The sequence below is a fragment of the Struthio camelus genome, chromosome 2 (genome assembly GCF_040807025.1).
Source record: "Struthio camelus isolate bStrCam1 chromosome 2, bStrCam1.hap1, whole genome shotgun sequence".
NCBI classification, from domain to species: domain Eukaryota; kingdom Metazoa; phylum Chordata; class Aves; order Struthioniformes; family Struthionidae; genus Struthio; species Struthio camelus.
In genome coordinates, this window is record NC_090943.1 from 155,518,374 (window position 1) to 155,541,914 (window position 23,541).

A 23,541-nucleotide genomic window follows, 5' to 3' on the forward strand; every position below is an offset into this window, starting at 1 on the left:
ACAGTGAAAGGATGAGAGGCGAGAGGCAATGGATGTAATTGGAACATGAGGAATTCTCAGTAGATACCAGGAATGTCTGTTGTGTGGTCAGGCAATGGAAGAGGTCGCCCAGAGAAGAAGTGGAATCTCCCCCCTTGGAGATAAAACTCAGCTGACTCTGAGCAACCTCATCTAACTCCAAAATTAGCTTTGCTGCTTGGACCGAGGGTTTGGACTAGGTGACATCCTGAGGGCCCTTGCAGGCTAATTTGTTCTACGGTTCTATATGAGGGAGTCTGAAAATATTTTCCTTAAACACCCATCCTAGAAGAACATGAACAGAAACAAATTCAACTGTCCTCAAGGTTTTGCAGTCAGAAAGCCCTTAAACATGTTTTTCAGAAGTGCTTTGTTGTTGGTTTTTTTTTTGTATATATGTGTGTTTGCGTGTGTATATACACACACAGAGCATACAGATGAGCAGCGCTACATTAAGGAATACCGTACACACATTATTAGTATAGATATACACCAAAATCAAAAGTAAGGAAATGATGAATTGAAGTTTGCCTATGAAATCTTTTGTGTGTATGAATTATTCTTACATGAATGAATTATACAGCCTGCCATAATCACACATTTACCCCCGTAGGTAAGTTTTTAGGGAAGGAGATATCTGATTTGTTTGTTAATTTTTAAACCATCATTTTCAGTAGCCTCTAAATGTTGCTGTAGATAATAAAGTGTGACTTTCCTGATAAGCTTTTCTGTGATGCTTATCCACGTAATATCTGAACACCTCGTGAAAAAATTAATAGATATGCCTTTAAAGAACAGAATTTCAGTCAATGCAGTCTTCTACTTTGAGGAAAAACTGGTGCTAAGAAATCTAAAAATTTTCCTTTTCAAATATTTCTCCTCTTCCAAAACACTTATACTCATGAGCTGTCATAGGCTGTCTATGCAATTGTTGCTACAAGATGTAATTATCAAAAAGATATGCAATTATCAAAAAGAACCACCAGGAAGTATTCAACTCTGTTCCTCAAAACTGTATTACTCAGAGTAATATTTTGAATGAGCAGGAACACTGACCAGCGTTTTTCTTAGTGGCATAATTAATACAAACCCATCCTCACAGTTTATGCAACCATTGAGCAAATGCCCTTTTTTCCCTGGGGATGCAAGGACTCTGGATCCTATTTAAAAACATTCCACCAGAGAAGAAATTCAGCAATGAAATTAAAATGAGTTCAACCATGAATTGATTAAATTTACTAGAATAAATATACTCAATCCTGCCTTTGGAGCATATTTATTCAATGGACAATTGCCATTTAGCAATGTGCTCTAGAGAAAAAAGAATCCCATTTAGTTAATGATGAATTGCATGCGACTTCAGCATCTTGAGGAAGAAATGAATCACAGTACGTGAGAGCACAGTACTCATAGGGAGTGTGTTAATACTACTTATTTTAGATGGATAGCATCTAGTACCTATCACCATAAGAAAACATATCTTCTTTTTATGGCCATTTCAGCCAGATAGACTCCTTGACTGTGAGCTACAGGAATCCTGCAATTCCTCATTTCAAGAATCTGCCCAAGAAGCCCAACTCCTCTAGGACCCGGGTGTGCTGAAAGAGAGAATGCCACCTTCAGGGACAGGATTATTCACCTTCCTCTCTACCACCATAAATTCCTAGTATCATCATATCCTAACATGTTCAGCTCAGTCAAGTAGAAAAAATAAAGCTTTTGCCAACTAAATGAGATAAAAGTCAATAGAACCCCAGCCATGTTTTTAAAGAAGGAAATAGAATGAAAATGAATATATTTCCGCATGGAAAATCACACATCCCTGACTCAACGAGCTTATTCTTTAGTCTTCTCGCACATTTTTTTTTTTCTCTTTCTAACCAAGTATCACTAGAAACTTAGTCTAAGGACTTTTTTTTAGTGCACTACCACCTTTATTATTTTTATTTTGAATAGATTGAAACTTTGAATAGATTTTTTTTTGTTAAATACTATACTAGAATTAAGTAAGTATATTATTTCTGATAATATTTTTATTATCATAAAAGGGTGTTCCATACTAAAAAACTACATTTATTTGGAGAGAGAAATATCTCAAATATAGAACCTAACAAACAGCTTTACAATATCTTTTCTTACTATAAATATAATGGATATCAGTTTAAGTGTGAAAATGGCTTACTGTGATCAATTCAGGTAACAAGAGGTCACAGAAACCATTAGATAATTTTTCAAGTACGCTTAGTTTGTATGTTAGAGACTCTAAAATATTCCACACAATGGCATTCAATACCATTTTTGTCTGGTTTAACAACCATACACACAGTCATCAAGTATAATGCGGCACTGATCGATGCGTACAGTGATTGATGAGGCTAAGTTGTACTGGCAAGCTAGAAACATAGCAATCAAGATGAAAGTAGAGAAAATGCAGTATTTGAATTCAGTTAAACCACATCTCATGTTTTATATATCAACAGGTCAGTGTCCATAGATGGATACTCAAGCACAAACATTTGTAGCTCAAAATAAATGATCTGCAAGCAAATGTACAGATTATCCTTACATGCCTTGAGCTAATTGGCTGTCAGCTCACAGTAACATCCATTTGGATAGACATACCCTCAGTAATCTACTGAGACATGGAATTATGTATCCTTTTCTACTTTTATTACTAAATACCTCCTCACATAGAGGTATGTGACATTAATTCCCTCCAATCATTATCTTTTTCCTTAAAATTAGAGGTTTCATAGCCTCTAATATTTTACTGAAGTTAATAACAATTTATCAAAATATGTATGTTTTAAGGTACTCAGTATTTTAGGCAATCAGTAAGTAAAAGACAAAAGTACATTTACAGTACTCAGTATTTTAACCTTTTGTCCTTACCATCACAGGTCGGGAGGGGGTGACTCCACCAGTGATTTTTTTCACACAACAAAGGTTCCTCATGACTCAGCCTATAACCTGGATCACAACTAAACGAGACAGTAGATCCTATAGAGAAGTCATGTCCATAACGACGTCCATGCACTGGTATGCCAGGATCCAAGCAAGAGTAAGTATTAACAGTTACACCTAGATTTAAAAAAAAAGGAAAAGAGAGAGAGAGAGAGAGAAATAAACAACAAACTCCAGATATTTCTAATTTAAGCAACTGCACTGTGCTGGAAGAAGGAAAAAAGGCTTCATTATCAGATCCTTTCAGTAAGTTATCTTTATATTATGCTTCTCTGTGTTACTGTATATACAGAAAAGCTAGAAAGGACCTTAGAGATCATGAATGAATTGCATCCTGCTGCTATTGCAATCTAAAACATCATATTGTTTACTATGGCCATCATGCTAGCCATATCTCAAATTATGAAATGGATGAGAACTTACCCAAACCATCAGTTCTTCACAACATACAAGGTGATATCAACGGAAGCATATGAGTAAGGGCTGGGAGAGTCAAGAATTTTAGAACTAATTTCTGCAATCAACTGCCAGCACTTTGAAACACAGCTTCACATGACATTTACTGGAGTTCCCAGTAACAGTCCAAATTTTATGTAACTAAAGTCATGGTCAGGAGTGGTCTGGAATAGTGCAAAATGGTCATAAATTATATAAAAATTAAGAAGATATGAAAATTCCCTGGTGGTAGTCCCAACAGGTATGAGAATCAAACAGAAAATAGAAAGAAAACAATGTGCTCATGACCTTTATGTTACAGATGAGACAGTGATTTACACTGTTATTTCACATGGAAACATGACCCATTAAAACAAAAGGTATGTTTAGAAGCATAAAAAGTAAAGGGTCTGATCATATATCAACATATATGATTTCAAGAAAATTCATGAAGATAGGAAATTTAATGGATACTTTCTACAGTATAGTATATATAACTGCAATAATTTGTATATTTCAGAATTATAACAAACAAATCATACATTCAGGTTTTTAGATACCTAAAAATCCATAATCAAGCAATGCAGTATGATTTTCAGCTGATTAATGTAAATTGCATTTCTTATTAACTTAAGTGAGAGCTGCAGGGACATCAATCAGGCCAGTAATTCAGGTATTTACCATAGACTTTCAAAATCTTACTGATTTTATGCAGTTTTACCTATACAAAAATGTATTGTGCCAACTGCATGCAAGATAAGAGTAACGATGCGTGAGAGCAACATCCAGAAGAACTATATTTGATTTTAATTCTCAGCTTTTGATTCTTAAAGCATGGAGCGCAAAACCAATGACATTAGACTATAAGAGAAATTTCTGACCATTGTTTTGCAGTTTAACATCACCGAATCTTTTTAGTTGGAGAAACAGGAGATCTGATTCAGGAATTTACTGTAGAAGAGACCTATATATCTTTATAAACATATTTAGGACTATAGCAAGCAGAGATGAGGAAACCAAAGTTCAGAATGACTTACTTTCATAGTGAATCTTGAATCCATTGTTTGAGCGACTGTTGTCAGTCGTAAAGAGAAGATAAATGAAATTGCTACTACTAAAGAGGAACTGTGGGACCTGTGTACCGTTGTAAGATCCCAGAAGTGGCGATAACAGATTTGGTCCATCATGAACTTCTAAAACATCATAATTGAGTTCTGTCTGAAATCTAGAATTGAGGAAATACATAAACACAAACATAAGAAGCAGTTAAAACAAACTCAACAAACACATGCAATATAGACCATATATTTAAAACCATGCTTATCTCCTGATCAAATTCTTTGAATCATTTCTCTACGTAATACCTACTTTACAAATTAATATATTATATATTATATAATATTAATATATTATTAATAAAATAATGATAGAAATTTAGGTAAGTGCTCTAGTAAGATGAGAAATGAGTTTAAACTTCTTGAGCTGGTTTGTATTGCAGGAAAGAAAAGCAAGAAAAAGATGGTTTCCTAGCACATATTAATACTATCCTTATATACTATTTTACAGCACAAATTAATTGTCCACTGTCCTTCTGGAAAAAATAAGCAAAAGATAATATATGTTGCAAAAGATAATATATGTAAGCAAAAGATAATATATGTATTCCTTATTTCATCAATTCTATTTGGCACAAATATCATGAGAGTATTTTATATTATCAAAGAATCCCACCCTAAATGTTTAACCCTTACAATCTATAAGCAAGTGTGTAATTACTTAACCACCCTCTGAGACTCCAAAAACTTGTTCCAGTCGAGGAACTTGTTTGGTCCAAAGTAGTGGCAGACGTAACAGCAAAACAAAAAACAAAAAAAGAAAAAAATAAAGTATTTGTGAAGCTCTGCAACAGGTAATGTCTCTTTACCGAAAGGATCTGTGCTGTCTTTGTCAGAGAAAAGCAGTGTGTGACAGTGCTGCTAGATACCACCTTGCTCTTCTTATTTTAGATAGTATCAGGAAATCAAAACTGTTTGGCATCTGCTTTTCTCTCGGTGTTTCTCTCTCTCTTGCTATGACAGATTTTACATAAATTACACTGCTTTAATGGACTCTTGGATTATTGAAAAACTCTTCCAGCATTAAAAGGAAACAATTAACAGCAGGATACTATACATATCCTTCAGATGTTCCTAATTCTCTCTCCAGTTCAGTTAGATGGCTAATTCAGTTTTGTGAAATCCATTCAAGGGAGTACGTGACTAATGCTAAGGTACAGAAGAACTCAATATTCCAGCATTCATGTCCCATGAGTCTGAGCCTAAAGATCTAAAGGATTTGGGCAAAAGAAGAGAAGCCAAATTAAACTTCCAAAATATGTGTTTTCTTTTATCCCTGCCCTGTTCATACGAAATAATTTAGAAAAAGACTGCAGAAACAAAATAATAGGGAGTTACAGAGAGAAAGTAGAATGAGCCTAGAAGCAGGAGAGCTGAAAGCTTCTTTTTTTGTTTTTTTCTTCTTTTGCATTGAGGTAACAATGATATATGTATTGATGAAATGTTCAAGAACTAGGCAGCAACTTGTTTTTTCAGTACTTTTTGTTTTTCTTACTAATCCATACCCAAAAGGAGCAATCTTAGAAACACCTCATTCTCCCTTTCTTTACTTTCTTAGTTCCCTTATCAAAAGTATACTTAAGATAGAAAGTGTCTAAAAAGGCATCTGCCTGGACATGTCCTCATAAATGAAAAGGTAACTATCAGGCCAGGGTAAACATAACGAAATTAAGCAGTCTCCAAAGACAAGAATGATAATACACATTCCCTCATAACTATATACTGCTTAAAGAATACGCATAACAAACAACATAAACAATGGAAAAATAAGGTAATGAGAAAGAATAAACAAGTAATCAAAAAAGAAGGGATAGTTTTTAATAAGATCGGCTGAAAGAGCTCTGAAGAAGTGATTATGCACTACACCTTTTTGTTTGGTTATTTAGCTCAGAAAAGTGATCAATTTAAATCTAGTTTGTAAGGGTTATGCTCATATCATTTTCTCATTGAACATCTTTCCATTTGATGATCAGCCTGGTTATCTGATAATTGACGTATTACCTGCTTAGTCTCTTTTGCACTGTGGATTTATTAGGAAGTTGAATCAGAAATCACTTGTGCCTCTGACAGAGTAATGTTCTTCCCTACTTAATTAGCTTGGATAGCGTCATTACTATGTGCGGCCCACTCTCACAAAGGACTCTCAAACATTACTACAGGAGGAGCAGCATTTTTTTTTAATCTTATTTGTACAAATGTATTTTAACATTTAGAACACGCATCTTTGCTTCTAAGAGCCAGCCCATCAACTCAGTGCAGTGTCAGGATATAAGCAGAATGCTCGGCCTCACAGTGTGTACTCATTAGTCAAATATGACTGGTACTCCAATCAGCAGTCTGATGATTAACAACCCTAGCATTTAAAACCTCATAATTAGGCTTCATGATAAACAATCCATTACAATGAGAAATAGTACTCACATTTCTCACTTTTACCATTTCAACTCAGCCTGTGCAGACAGTGACTTAAAAAAAAAAAAAACAACAGATTGCTATAACTGTAAAACAGAACTAAAACTTCAGACTACTCATTCACAGTCACGAAACAAAATACGAGCAAGTCCACAGGGAAACCCTGAAAATACTAAAAATAATACATCAGCTCTGTCTGCAGATCTTTCTGTTTTTCTTTGTTACTAAATCACTCGTTCCATGGCACAGAGACACTTCAGCATACAGTTATGCTGTATGCAACCCTTTCCCATATGCAGTGTCACAAAGGAGAAGGACCAAGGTGAAATGGACACAGAAAAGGCTGAGGTACTCAATGTCTTCTTTGCCTTGGCTTTTACTGCTAAGACCGGTCCTCAGGAATCCCAAGCCCTAGAGACTAGCGAGAAAGTCTGGAAAAAGGAAAACTTTCCATTGATGGAGAGAGATTGGGTTAGGGATCACTTAAGCCGACTGGATATATACAAGACCATTGGCCCTGATGGGACGCACCCAAAAGTGCTGAGGGAGCTGGCTGATGTCATTGCAAGACCACTCTCAGTCATCTTTGAAAGGTCATGGAGATCAGGAGAGGTGCCTAAGAATCCAAAGAAAACAAATGTAGCTCCAATCTTCAAAAGTGCAAGAAGGAGGACCCAGAGAACTACAGGCCAGTTGGCCTCACCTTGATCCCTGGAAAGGTGATGGAGCAGCTAATCCTGGATATGACTACGAAGCACATGAAGGACAAGATGGTAATCAGGAGTAGTCAGCATGGATTCACCAAGGGGAAATATATAACCAACCTGATAGCCTTCTATGATGGAATGACTGGCCTGACAGCTGAGGGGAGAGCAGTAGATGTTGTTTGCCTTGACTTCAAAGGCTTTCGACACTGTCTCCCATAACATCCTCACAGGCAAGCTGATGAAATACAGGCCAGTGGAGCAGACAGTGAGGTGGATTGAAAACTGGCTGAATGGCAGAGCTCAGCGATTCTGATCAGTCGTGATTAGCAGCACAAAGTCTAGTTGGAGACTAATAACTAGTGGCATACTCCAAGTGTCAACATTGGATCCAATACTGTTCAACCTGTTAATGATCTGGGTCATGGGGCAGAGCATAATGCCCTCAGCAAGTTTGCTGATGACCCAAAACTGGGAGGAGTGGCTCATCTACCATTCAGAGGAACCTTGACAGGCTGAAGAGATGGGCAGAGGGGAAACTCGTGAAAGGAAAGTGTAGGGTCCTGCACCTGGAGAAGAATAAACGATTGCACCAGTATGTACTGGGAACTGACCTGCTGGAAAGCAGCTCTGCAGAGATGGACCTGGGGGTTCTGCTGGACAACAGGTTGAACATAAGCCAGCAACATGCCCTTGAAGTAAAAAAGTCCAGTGGTATCCTGAGCTGCATTAGGCAGCATGTTGCCGGCCAGCAGATCAAAGGAAATGATCCTTCCCCTCTCCTCAGCACTGATGAGGCCACATCTGGAGTACTGTGTCCAGTTCAAGGTTCCCCAGTACAAGACAGACATCAATATACTGGAGCAAGTCCAACAAAGGGCCACTAAGATGATTAAGGGATTTAAGCATCTGTTATATGAGGAGAGGCTGAAAGAGTTGGGACTGTTCAGCCTGGAGAAAAGAAGGCTGCGGGGAGATCTTATCAATACGTGTAAATACATGAAGGAAGTGCATAAAGAAGATAGAGCCAGATCCTTCTCCGTGGTGCCCAGCGACAGGACTAGAGGCAACGGGCACAAACTGAAATACAGTCAGTTCCATCTGAATCTAAGGAAAAACATTTTCACTGTGAGGGTGGTAAGAATCTGGAACAGGTTGCTCAGAGAGGCTGCGGAGTCTCCATCCTTGGAGATACTAGAAAGCTGTGTGGACAGGGTCCTGGGCAATCTGCTTTAGGTGACCCTGCTTGAGCCTCTCTGGCACAAAGGAAGAAAATGCAGCTGATTTAGAATTTTGGGGGGGAAAAAAAAGTAAATGTTTCTCCGTTTGAAGATACTTTCCAGATTGAAACTTAAGTTCAAAATGAAATGCTGAATTAAAAATTAACTATTTGGAATGATCAGATAATTTATTTTTTTTTCACAGACATGATTTTACAAAACCTTCCAAAATTTTTATTTTTCATTCTGATTTACAAGAGGAGGAATAAATTAATTATCTCCCTTAATTTTGAACTAATATGAGTTTGCTGGATTTGTGCAGGAGGATATTATTCACTATTCTTTTGTATTTTCATTAGCAGTAATTGATAAGTTTTCATCTGAAAACTTCATTTGATGTACAGCGTCAGTGAAAGTGGAAGACTATTTTCATCTGATGCTAACAACGTGAAATAGATTTAAAGCATCTGTATCACCTGTCCATTGATCTTTATATAATATGTCATGATATTAATATGGTGTAAACTATACTATTAGAGGAAGTTTTAAATAGCACTTCATCGCAATGAGAAATTTTGCTAAGAGAAAATGATAAATTTCATATCATGCAAAAAAAAGCAACTTTTGAATTATATTACCATGAAATAATATCTCCTCTTCAAATTGACTGTGATCAGGATTAGTCAAAATAGCCATTGAAAAGTACTTCCACGATATTTGTGCACTGTAAATTCAATTATCATAGATTCTTTTTTCCTGGATCATCATCTAATTTATTAGCAATCTAACAATTAATCATATAACAATTAAGAGAAATAATATAGAACATACTTGAAAATATGTAGAACATATAGTGTTTCTGAATTAAATGTTATGTTTTGCTTTCTCTTAAGGAGCTTAAATGAAATGCTCATGTCTTGCTAACATGAGCATTTTAAGGTCCTCAACACACTTCAATCCTTGGAATCAGAAAGGGCCATGAAGTAACAGGCAGTAATGTAGACAGAACTGAACACTTGCAGTGCATGTAAACTAGAATTCCATCCTGAGAGCGCACACTCCTTTCACTAAAACAGATCAGCTGACCTCATAATCAAAGATTTACAATGGATAAAAATCTGTATGCATTTAATTCAGAGTTTAAGCTTTCATCATGTCTAAAGAAAGGATGAAATCATTTAAAATTTAATGCATTTAAAAAATGACACATGCATATAACCGAAATGAAATACCGTAACCCCTCCTCTGGCTAAAAAGCAGTTGAAATACAATATTAGATTTTTTTTTTTAATGAAAAGGTAATTATGTTATACTTTAAGTAGCTTGGGAGATAAATAATACAAGAAATTCACTCATGTACTTCATGCAGATCTTTCTAATTAAATACAGGTTTACCACTGAAAAAAACAACTTCTTATGGTGTTGTATATAGCTACAACTTGTAGATACTATTTCAAGCACAACCAATCAACGCAGATAGACCTTTAAACTCATGTGAATCTTTCCTCAGGATTAGTATTTCAGAAACCATAAAATACAAGAGTCCATATGCTGAAATACATATAAAACAAAAAAAAAAAACCTAATAAATAATGTTTGAGAATGGCTGCATAAGTACAGTTCATCACAGCAACACAGTTATCAGTAAACAATAACCTTTAAAAACAGACAAAAATGCTAAGTGGGATAGACAGACTCAAATACATGTAAAAGGACGTTCAACAGCTTTTCAGTGCATCAGAAGTGGAAATTACACTGAAATTAAAATTTACGCTTTGAAGGCACTAAGGTGAAAATCCTATCCAGTAATACAATCGCTTCATTTCAGATAAAGTGCAAATTAATTTTATGGCAGAGGTAATAAACTCCTGCTTCTGAGTATAAACTAGACAATATTAAGTAAGAAAAACATTAATCAAGACCTTTCAAATGTAATTTTGATAGAGTGTCCTGGTTCAGCTTCTATCACCCACTCACAATTCAAGGAGTCTTTGTAATACCCTGGCCAGCCTGGAGAGAGGATTACTCCACTGGGAGATGAAAAATGCCCACCACATGGAGCTAAAAATGAAACAAAGAAAAAGGTATATTTTATTGCACAGACCTATTATTTGCAATTCATAATTATCACTTTCAGCATAGGACATCCATATTGAACAAACTAAAAAAAAAAAAAAATCAGTTGCAGCAAGATGCCACAAAGCCCCAAAACTGACACAAGCTGCACAAGGCTAGGAATTAGATGGGGAGAGCTGAATTAAAACCTTAAAAAGATAAAATGAAGTCTGTTCTATAAATGCTGGTAAGAGCTATTATACCACGTTCTTACAGGTGCAATCCAGTTTCCTATAATAAAAGATGTACAACAAAACGAAGTTTTTAAAAGTTGTTGTTACTCCTATTTCTATTTGTGAGTACAGAGATCTGAAAAATACATGGAGAAGTTTTAATTGAGTATCATGTTAGAAGCTATTGAATTGTTATTTTACCTTTGACATGGTTCCACAGTGTGACCACACACATTTTGCTTGCCGTGTTGGCAGCTCAAATTCCTCATTCATGAAAAGACATACTTACCATTCCTACAGAATTAGCTGATATTTTTAAAGAATTTTGCAAATATAGCAAATATTTATCCTAAATACTGTAATATATACATAGACATATTAGAAATAATATATAGTATTTCTCTCTGAGATAGTGAGTAAATACGAGTTAGGCAAATTGTATGAAAATATAATTCAAAACAAAATAGTCTGCAATCATTTCTGAAGATTTGCAATGACTTAATGGCACATTAATTAGAGGAATAATCTCCACAGCTGTAGGTATTACAGAGATCAAGTATATTTCTTTGATAACAGTTCTTCTTAAAGAGTTGAAAGGAATCTGACGTGGATTGAAGGAAGTTCCCACTAGGTGATCAATGTCATGACAATCAGTCACGGGGCAGAAGAGAGATTCTCAGATGTAGTGAAGATTTTTGCCTGATGCTGACTTTTGCTATGGAGAGCACTAGTCCATCCCAAAGCTGACATCATCTCACAGACAGGAAGGCTAAGAACCCTGAGACTGATACTTTCGAAGGACAGATCTTTTAGACTTAAGTCTTGCAAAACTCTGTGCAGGTTCTTAATATCATGCATGTATGCAAACCCATTAAATCTGAGTAGGTGAAGTTAAGTGCATCTGTCAACACACTTAGGTGAGTTCATCTTCAGCGGTATGGTGGAGTGAGGAGGAGACTGAGGGAGTGCTTTGATGCTGGTTGGTTGGGTTTTTTTTGGTGGGAGATATTCTCTAAATATAGAAACAAATTCACAGAATTATCTCAAATTCTAGACAGGTAAGAAAGGCTGTGATTTCATCACCAGAAGTACTAATGTTCTTAAAACAGATTACAAAAATCAAAATGTTTTTCTGGCAATTTCAAATGTCTGGGACAGTTTATGAATTTAATGTATATTCAATATGGTTAAATGAACATATATTATTCAACCTACGTATAAACATGGACAAAAACACATCTTTCTACATATACATTATTGCATATATATGATTATACATAAACATACCTATATACACAAATATGCCAAATGAACATCTCCTTGATCTACAGGAGACAAGATAGCAAAGCAACCGATCACTGAATAAATTTTCCTCTAGAAGAAAAAAATATATTTTCCTCAGTTTATACTAACTAATTGTAATTATTTATTCTTGGATCATATTATTTTGTCAAGTAGTTGACTGTAAACTAAATTTTTTCCACTCACTGAAGAACTTGCAAATTGATGTCCTTGAGCGAATCAAGCTACTTCAGTAAAAATTGTTGCATGTAGGGAAATGTATTAAGGTCTTTTTTAAAAATTAAAGTGGATTACTCAGAATCTAAAGAACAGAAGAGGGAGTTAGGAATAATACTACATAAAAAGCTTGTCAGAGTTGCTGAAACTTGCATGAATGTGCAATACTTGTGATCTTGTGAAGAGATCTCATCAAGCTTTCTTTGGTGAAAACATGAGGTCTGATAATGTGAGAAGAACCTGATAAGTTGGTAAGATCATAGGAAAAAAGAAGGTGAGGAGAATAAAAGTTTAAGAACCGATTTTCACTAGCTACAATACCTGCATAAATATTTAAAGCCTTAATTATTGACTTGGATTCTGATTTAGACACCTGTTCAATATAGGGTATGTATTACTTATCTTCTACAAGAAATGTGATGGCTGTCAAGACAGTCAACAAAGTAGCATTTAAAAGAACAACTGAAAGTATTACATGGAGCATGCTCTTAAAATGGTGACCACTGACTCAAATGATGAGCATTCTACAATTTATTTTTATTTTCCGGAAATGACGACTGCTCCATGGAAAACAAAATCAACAGAACGTATTCGCTAATCAATTCAAACTTTACATGAAAATTCATTTTTCTGTCACAAAATATTTTTGATCAGACCTATTTATATATATTCCATGTGAGCTGAAGAAGAGACCAAGCAACATACAGATCAGTGCCTTAAACAAGCAAGTAGGCAGAAGCAGAATTCTTTGCTTCCCCAAGATGTCAGCCATGAAGAAGTAGGTAAAGTCTTTTTGGGATAATGGTAAATCAAACAAAACATACAGTAAAGTAAAACTGTTTCCATCAGTCTTTCCATTAACATCCTTTGAGTGGCAGATTTGCACTGACGCAGTCTAGACTGAGAGCAAAGACTTACCCTAGTTCTCAAAGAGTTCTCAGCAACATGACAGCATACACTAAATATACCTTATTCTAGGGAAAGTCCAGTTAAAACCAACCCATTTTTCCTGTATGTGCTATGCAAATAGGAATTGAACTAAATGGATAAGTGGACTCTGCAGGTTCAGCTTGAGAAGGATACCAGTCCTGTACTCATTCATGAGGAGATGTTTGTAGAACACAGGATAATTTATAGTTTTCAGGGGATTCAAAACAATAAATATTTACTCTATTCTAGCCTTATTTCTTCAAAATGTTCTGGACATCCCAAATCCACTGCTGGGTTTATGGCACTCTGGAGAGCAGAACTTTAGCATCATTGAGAAGTAAAAGACAGCAGTGAGCAGAGACTCTAAGCTGCCAGCTGTGACTGTTATGCCAGTAGAAGGTGGCTAGTATTGGGTGCCCCAGTATCAGATGAAGTGATAGCAGGAATCAACTAAGGATCTTTCTCACATTAATCTTCTTTCTTGCATATGGATTGGATATATGCCAAGAACTGAATTTGTTCATAAGTACATACACTTAGACAAAAATTTGAACTTTAAAATTGGTATACTTAATGATCAGGTAAGCTTTACAGCAACTTACAGACACATACAATTCCTCCAGTTAGAAGTAAAATACTTTAAACGCTTTATTGGTTCTGATAAATACTAATGTAAATACATTGCCCTACAGAACTATAAATGCATGATAGATTTATTGTTAACATCAGCTCCTTTACTTAATTGCTAATTAAGGATTTGATTCAGCACAAATTAGATTTGCTGAGCTTCTCAAGATCTGAACCCCCAGGGACTAACATAAGTACTTATGCTTAGTTCTGTGATACCTTTCTAAACAAATTCATCAGATGGCCCTGGATTTCCCCAAACCTCAAAGTTCATACGCAGATGATATTGTCAAGTTAGCGGCTTTTCCCCTGAAATTCATATTGTAGAGCGACTGATAAGCATTCTACACTTCCTTGCCAGGCTCACTAGACACACACAAGTATTTATTGATATCATGGTCATCTGTATGTAGACACTGCTTTTTATACTTGCTTACTGTTTTCGTCTATTATCGAATAAAAAACTTGCGCGAGTGAAGCATAGGAAAAAATGCTATTACACATCCTATGAATTTTCTACCTAGCTAAATGCAACAATTACTTGTCATTTATTTATAAACAAAAGTAAAAGCATTTGGCCTATTGTCAGAAAGCTTCAATATTCACTTCCAAAGCAAATGAGATTTCTGTCAGGAGATCTTCTGAAGATGAGGAAATAACTTGACTCCTGCACAGCTGGAGTCAGGACAGAGGAAAATTACTACCATATGTAGATTTAATACTGATTTGATCCAGTTGCAGGTAAAGTCAATAGATAGCCTTAAAACAATTACTTAATGAATAGGTCAGGGATTTCATTTACTGCAAAATGAGGGATAGGAAGTTAATTTTGCTCTAGCAGTAGTTAGATGCATAAATATAATAAATAAACACCTGATCGATAAACTAATCAATGTATTCCTTTAACAGATGTGGAAGAAAATGAGATTGTTACAGCTATTTATCTATTTAATTACTAGAAGACACTTAAATTTTGTGATGACTAGAATTATGTAAGTACCCACTTAGGTAGAAGGCAGAAGCATTTTGCTTTGGGGGAAGAAAAAGCTGTACCATAATGTTTCAAAACACTGCCTTCTCAGTGGATATTTATGCAGAAAACACTACACCAACGATGAAAAGAAATGAGTTTCATTATATTGCAAAGTGGTTGAAAAAGTCTTAGTGTACTGATAGACATGTCTCTCTACTAAAGAGTGTTATGTATACAGCATTTTTTCCCCAAAGAGAATGGCTCTGTGTTAAAATTCTGTGTTTTTTTTTTTTTTTAATCTTAATACTATCTGGAAATCATTCTTTTTGGTTAAGCATCACAGTAAACGCCTTTGTCTTATCCCACTTGGTTTAGAACTGTTTAGGAAAAAAAAATAGCTTAATAAAAATAAAGATACAGCACTTTGTAGACCTCTCCACTACAAAAATGAATTAATCTTGCTATTTTTGATAAACTTTCAAACGAAAGATCATGAATTATTTTATGCATCTTCATTTTTCTCAAAAAAAAAAAAAAATTAGCAAGTTCCTCTGCTAAACTGATTAACTGTTGTAAAGGGGTATTTTATATTTTTAGTACATAATAGCCCATCCTCCTCTTAATGAGTGAAAATGGTTTTCTAAAAGCTGTAGAAAGTTCAGAATTAAATGTGTTGCAAACATTTCTAAGTATGCCTTTTAGTTTTTATTGTTTTTTACCTCATTGATTGTTTCAAAACCATCTTTCTCAACTTTCAGCTTAACGTCCTTTTGCTACACTACCTTCAGAAAATACTACCAGTCAAAAAGTGAAGTATTTAAGTATGTTATCATATCAGCAATGATAAGGTTAACTCTATAATCATCACTACATTTTATTGTATACAACCACTTAGACATATTCATAGTATATATGGAGCCTATAAACTACAAAATAGATCAACAAGAATAAGATGGTCCAACTCTCAGCCAGTGTACTACCAGAGTTGGGATACAGCATTGCTAAACGTATACAAATCAGTATTTTGTCACAAAATTTACATGGAACTGTTAACAGTAACTTAATTGCCAGGTTACAGGAAAGTATTCTTTTATAAAACATACTTCTATGAATATTATATTTAAAATAATGCATTATTTGTATAATAATTGCCCATTATTAGATTGCCTAAAATAGAGTAATTGTTCTTTGAATTTGGAATCTGATAGTGATAGACACTTTCTTTCTTTCTTTTTTCAAGAAAGTCTACCTTTCTTACCCTCCTCCTGGTTATGGTTCTTGCTGGTGCTTGCAGTGCAAGATTCAATAAGATTTTTATTTGGCATTCACCAGCTGGCTGATTTCCCAGATTCAGGAGTCCTTCCCTTCATAGCTACAGATAGGTGACTGTGCTTATCTCCAAGAGCCTTTCTTTAAAAAAAAAAATGCTCTAGTTATCCTGCCAATCATTTGGGGTGGGGTGGGATCATTTCCCCACCCTTTTTTGCAGTGGTTTTCAGTCTCTGTTCTTTCTTCCAGTTCTGTTTTACAGGTGGCTGACAGGTCCACACTCACTACCAGTAGAGTAAAATCAAAATGCTAGAAATATACCATAACTAGAGGCTGTCATCAGCCAGAATCCCCTTGACAAATGCAGGCCCATGCCAAATATCAAAGGGCAATCTCAGCCTGATCTAAGAGCTTCCATAAAGTCATTTCTTCGTTTCAATTTATTTCCTTGTACAGTGAAGTACAGGGAGTGATCCAGGAAATTTCCACATATGAGTATGAGGAAAAGTTTTGAGGCTTTCAGGCAAATCACTGAACATCCTGCAGGTTCAAACTTTCCAAGCTTCTTGTCAAGAACCTATTACCCATACAACAAAAAGAGTAGGACATTAAGCTTTACAGGAGTTGCAGAGGAGGACCAAAGGTAGACCTGCCGCCCAACTACAGCAGCATAATATTACATGAGACCATGGAGAAGTCCTCCACACAGCCATCGTACAGGGTGGACGAAAGGTGCAAGGACATAGGAACACTAAATTCAAATATGCCAGGAGCAGGAGTGAGGCTGCTTGGTGAGGGAAGACAAGCCGAGAGTCAAGGATGATCAGGCATAGGCAGGAGCAGAACCCTCTCCCACAGGGCACCATCACCCCAGACCTCAGCAAGGTGAGCAGGGTCGGGCTGGTGACAGTAACAGTGGCAGCTGATAGACCATCAGGCAAAAGCAGTGTGATGGGTCAAGTCCCAGGTCAGTCCAGGAAGCCTTGTGAGCAGGTCAGGATCGGTACGGTCAGGGTGGCAGCCAGCACCACTGCAGCTTTGCGGGGCAGGGACTGACAGCCCGGGCTGGGCTGAGATGGGGGCTGGAGCCTGGGCAGGGACAGGGAGGGCTGCTGGTGACCTCAGGCGCACTGTCCTGCCAAAATGAATTATGCTGATCCTATCTCACCTGCACCACATTTATCTTTAAGTGATTCTGTCCTGTATGGTGAAACAGCAGACACACTGCTGCAGGAGAAAGAAAACTGTACAGCGGTTGCATTCAGTGTCTCACAGTCAGTATGGAGGGCTTTTACCTTTGACTTGATATGCATAACAAAGTGATGAGGTGTGTGTAGGACTAGCAGAATTTACCTTATATGAATGTGCTATGTGTTCCAGGTAAAATGTATACACAGCTCTGTTTGACACTGCATAATTGAAAAACATATATATATATATACACATATATAGTAATATACCATCTCATCAAATCAAACTACACTGCTAGCTTTAAAATATTTTGTCTTCAAATTTTATCTTCAATTTAAAAAAATAAATCTAATTCTAGAGTTGATAAATACATCTGATTCACATATAACAGTGTTTTGATCTCTAAGATTCAGATATATATTCCAGATAGTGTCTTAGATCACCTTTGAATTAGATTATTTTGTGTTAATTTTGTCTAGTGACACTAACCTACCAGATATGCATGAAACAGTAATAATTTATCACAGAAAGTAAACTGGATGCAAAGTGAATTATAGGGAGTCTATTCTCATAGTAAAATTACACAAATTTTGTCAGGAAGCTAGTTAAACAGTGAAAATCAGAAATAAGTTTAGTTTAAAAGAAAAGTAACTGAAACTATATTTATACATCAGAGATTTGATCATTCTTTATTAATAGATTTTTCCAAAATAAAAGTCATTACAGCCAACTGAACTCATTGTTTTTTTCTTTTACATGATGTGAAGAGATCTTAAGAAAAAAAGAAAAATATAACACAGAAAAAAATCTCTTTCTGTACCCCTTACTATAAACAAATACAAAGAAATATGCATAACATTGTGTTTTAGAGGTGGTGATGTATAGGCAGCATTTAATTTCAATAAAGAGAAAGATCAACTACTAAGAGAATCTTCCGGAGCCTCTGTGTCACTGCGGATAGACTAAGCATAAGTGGTCGGGAATCTACTGTTGCATTAAAAAAAAAAAAAAAAAACCCTTCTGAATGAAATCGGGGAAAACAGTTGAAGAGAATAAAACTTTGAAGAATAGATTTTATGACTGCTTAAGAATAGTGAGCGACAAGGCGAACAGCATTTACAGATTTAAATATGGAAGCTGAAGAACAGAAACCTTCAATGTACTAAAATAAGAATGATTTTCTTCCATGCTATTTCTTTCTCCCAGGAATCTCCTACAAGGCCAATCAGGATACTGTCCGGACTGGATTTCAAAAATGTGGAGATGAATCTTGTTGGTGCATTGCTAACACTGTAGCTCATTACTCTGAACAGTTCTCAAACTGGACAAACTTGCTTTAAAAAGAAAAAAGGCAGGAGTAATCCTTTCAAAGTGTCTTTGGGAAACTGTAGTTCCACTAACACCAAACAAGAGCTATCAGAAAGTAGAAACAACGTAAACTATTCCCATTCCTGGCCAAATAAGGTTCATAGTTGAGCTGTCAGTGTTACAGCAGCTACACAGCAGCGTTCACCCCATTGATGTTTGTGTCAAGTTGTTCCACGTTCTGCTTCTGCCCATATATAACTTACATGAGAAATTCATTCCTGCAGACAGGATTGTAATACCACCTCATGCAGCACTAGACCACCTTATTAAGAACTAGGTATTGCAAAGGCTTTGTGCTATCTATTTACAAATGTCTGAATTTTATTCGGTGATAACTTAAAAAAAGTTACCTTAAGTTACCTTGAATCAAAAAGAAATATTATACATACCTCCACACTTTGGAATAGGTCCGCTCCACATTACTTTTCCATCCACTAACATGCAAGTAATTGTTTCAGTTCCCTGTGTTTTAATAAATCCTTCCTCACAGATAACAGAAATTGAGCTCCCCAACTGAAAGTTGTCGCCAAAACGCCGAGCATTGATTGGCACTCCAGGATCAGGACACTCATTATGCCCAAATGCTTTGGAAAAGAAAAAAAAGTGGGGGGAGAAGTGTTACAACTCTTGCAAGTAAGGTGACATTTTTAGGATTGCATTTATCTAGTAAAAAACCAAATTATTTATATCGAGAAGCAATAAAGACCAAAGTTTGGCCAAAACCAGAAAATGGGTATTAATACAAAAAATTGCTTAAAATATGATAAAGCTATGCCAGTATAAATCTTAGTCAGGAGAGCTAAGGTACCGGCTGATTTTCAGTGATGACTAAATCATCCTTTCCAACAGCCCATCTCATCCGAAGTTACAATGGGGAAGAACCTTCCATCAGAGGGACAGTGCAGGCATCAGTGATATAATAGCTTTAGTCATATCTTATATTTTGAATTCACTGTCACATCCATGAGAGCCATACTGACCTGAGTGGGCCTGATACTGCCATAGCTATTGTGCTTCCTGAACTGAGAGCCCACGAACAGCTTTACTTGCGTGATGGTAGGGAAAGAAAGAAAAGCTGAAACTTTAACCTTTTGGTTATAACTACAGTCAAAGAAATTCCTAGCACATACAAATCCTTCCAAAATGTCAAGTTTATCTATGAAGCAGATAAAAAAATTGCAGTTTCTCTATATCTGTACAGGGGATCATAACTGAATAGTAGAGCAAAGACAGTTCATGTCTAGTACTACAGAACCAATTGTTCACTGGGAGAGCAGAAAAGATCATCTACCTATCAGAAGTGAGCAAAATTGTAGTTATAGTAATATCCTTAAAAGATTTGCATTCATTAATTATAATTTATTATAATAAAAGACTACATTAAAAAAAAAGTCAGAAAAAGACTACATAAACATTTTAGTTAAAAAATAAAAAATGGTGATTTCTCAATGAGAACAGGTGTCACAATCACAATATTCACCTTCCTCACTTGTGATGATTGTAAATTATTTCCTCATAACTATGCATACATATGAAGGAAGCATATGTAGAAGGAGGCAAGGTAGAATATAGGACTATGTCCTAAAAAGACAATGTGTACTGTTATTGTGTAGTTTAAATATTATGTCTGCTAGACAAAATGTATCCAAGCTTCTGCATGATATCTTCCAAATTGAAATATTATTCACAAAGAAAAATTAATTTATTAGAATTTATTTTAGAAATTGTTTGGTTTTATTTCTAGTGCAGACTATTCAACTTACTATTTAATTGAAATTTGACACCTGAATCACATCAGTTTGCTTTTATATGTTTTGATTGCTTCCTATATTGTGCAAATGTTCAAGAAATTTCAGTAGATACTCACACAGTGATTTTGCTGGTAAAATAATCATTTCAGAAAATAAAAGAAATGAAGAACTTCCAAGTATGTTAATATAAAATGAAAAATGGAAATGTTTAATTTGTATTGTTAATACATCTATTCTCACATTTCTTAAGAATATTGGTTATACAAATATTCAATATGAAAGGAATGTGAATGTTACATGAGGGGTACGCTTTTCTGAAAAGAGTACAAATCATCATGTTTTCAACTCAAAATACTTTTCAAACTAACAAACAGCATTTTTCTTTTTTAAGTCATCTGTATATAAAAGATAATGTAAAGCCTTTTACTATAAACTGTTAATACAATATGTATGCAGCAAGACAGTAACTAACTCCAATGATACCATTTGTACATATTGAAGTTCTATTTGCATACAGTGGCATATTTTATTTTTAAAAATGAATATTTTATTTCATCAACTTAGAAACATGATTTCTGTGATGTTGCATTACAAAAGTATTAAGAACCACAATAAAGTAGACAGCAGAAAGCATTAATAGAAATACATGTTGATTATGTATCTTTGGAATTAAAATAAAGCTTCTATTGAAGAGTTGTCGGCCTAGCTGGAGGATGGCATTCAAAAATTGTGCAATTGCATACTTTTTCATAGGGGTTACAAAAACTTTTTCAATAATCTATGCACAATCCTCACTTTCAGTGATGGGATTGATTGCCTGTTTTTATTACTAGCTTCAGACAACATACCGATATATTTATTTTCGATATTGCTATCTATAAAAATAGATTAAAAAGGTGATGTCAGATACAACTTGCATGTGGACACCAGTTTATTGAGGCTGAAAAACAGGTTCATTGCTCTGAATTTCAGCCCAGAAACTCAGAGTGGAGGCTACTGCTCCTGCAGAAGGGGTTGTACTGTAGAGGATGGCTGTTGGAGGCAAGAGCGAAGGACAATCCTTCCCAGCAGCAGGCCCTCTCTTAACCTAGCCTGAGAAGCCTAGCACTTCATCAGTAAATCACAGAATCACAGAATGGCCAAAGTTGGAAGGGACCTCTGGAGATCATCTAGTTCAACTCCCCTGCTCAAGCAGGATCCTCTAGAGCACATTGCCCAGGATCACGTCCAGGTGGCTTTTGAATATCTCCAAGGAAGAAGACTCCATAACCTCTCTGAACAACCTGTGCCAGTGCTCAGCTATCCTCCCGGTAAAGAAGTTTTTCCTCATATTCATGTAAAATTCAGTCTGCCTACACTTCTGAGAAGCTTCATGTTAGATCTGTAATATTATTTTTATATATGCCTGAAACTGAAAAAGAAAAGCAGGTAGGTATATATTCTTAGTATTTTACCCACCAACAATAAACTAAGAAACTGTGGAAAAAGTCTTTGTACAATATTAAATGTAAAGAGGAAATCTGGCTTTCTTAGTGTTTAGCCTCATCCACTACTATGATTGCACTCATATTTTAAGTAGTATCTGGAAAAAAGCCCGACAGTGTAATCATAGCACACGGTGAAGTACTTTGCGTTCTGATATTAACTCGAAAGGATACTAAAACCTGCATTTTGCTTTAAAAAAAAAAAAGTGAAGGGAAGGAATTGCAGTGATCTCAGGAGATAAAAAGGAAGGAATCGAGCTAATCATAACTTCATTCTCCTCTGAAGGGTCCTTAGAAATAGGGCCAGAAAGGAGTGGTCCACTGGCCCGTATAATTGTTTTGGTAGATTGCCCTAGAAACAGTTTTAGCTGATAAATCTAGCTATGGCTTTGAAATAAATATAGCCCTTTCAGAGGACAATGTCTGAGAGGAAACAAAAGCTAAGAGAATATCAAACAGTAAAGAGATACTTGATATGAATAATTGAGAATAGTTTCTAAAAGTGATGCAAACAATTATTACACAATTCAGTACTGTCACATGTAAACTCATACTTCTGCATAGTACATAACATAGCATGAAGAACTATAATCTGGGAAGCACTGAGGCTGGAAAAATCTAACAGGAGGAAATGCAAGCAAAAAATGTGTCACAATGCACATTCCCCTCACAGTAACAAGAATATAAAAAATATAGATGGACAAAAATAGCAGACTCTTGATGTCTTGGCCTAGTGAGCTGATCTCTGGAGATCATCTAGTCCAACTCCCCTGCTCAAGCAGGGTCCTCTAGAGCACATTGCCCAGGATCACGTCCAGGTAGCTTTTGAATATCTCCAGCGAAGGAGACTCCACTACCTCTCTGGGCAACCTGTGCCAGGGCTCTGTCACCCTCACAGCAAAGCAGTTTCTCCTCATGTTCAGACAGAACTGCCTGTGGTTCAGTTTCTGCCCCTTGCCTCTTGTCCTGTTGCTGGGCACCACGGAGAAGAGGCTGGCCTCATCCTCTTGACACCCTCCCTTCAGATACTTGTACACACTGATGAGATCGCCTCTCAGGCTTCTCTTCTCCAGGCTGAACAGGCCCAGCTCTCTCTGCCTTTCTTCATAGGAGAGATGCTCCAGTCCCTTCATCATCTCAGGCTGAAGCAGAGACACTATATAACTTCACTGCTTGTAATCTATGTGCCCATTTTTGGATACCATGCCTAGTTCTGATCTCCACGGTTCAAAAAACATGCAGATAAAATGGGAAGAATTCAGAAGAGTCACAAA

The 23,541-nt window shown here is 36.0% G+C and overlaps 1 protein-coding gene across 2 annotated transcripts in view; it reads right to left on the reverse strand.

The window, feature by feature from the left end:
- The window catches only part of CSMD3 (CUB and Sushi multiple domains 3), a 711,519-nt gene that overhangs the window by 274,928 nt on the left and 413,050 nt on the right, over window positions 1–23,541 (reverse strand). For both annotated transcript variants that reach the window (XM_068933141.1, XM_068933140.1), the window contains 4 exons: window positions 19,422–19,616; window positions 10,791–10,929; window positions 4,455–4,642; window positions 2,911–3,099 (listed from right to left, as the gene is read on the reverse strand). In XM_068933141.1, the coding sequence (XP_068789242.1) occupies window positions 2,911–3,099; window positions 4,455–4,642; window positions 10,791–10,929; window positions 19,422–19,616 (711 nt within the window). The remainder of the gene's footprint in view (window positions 1–2,910; window positions 3,100–4,454; window positions 4,643–10,790; window positions 10,930–19,421; window positions 19,617–23,541) is intronic.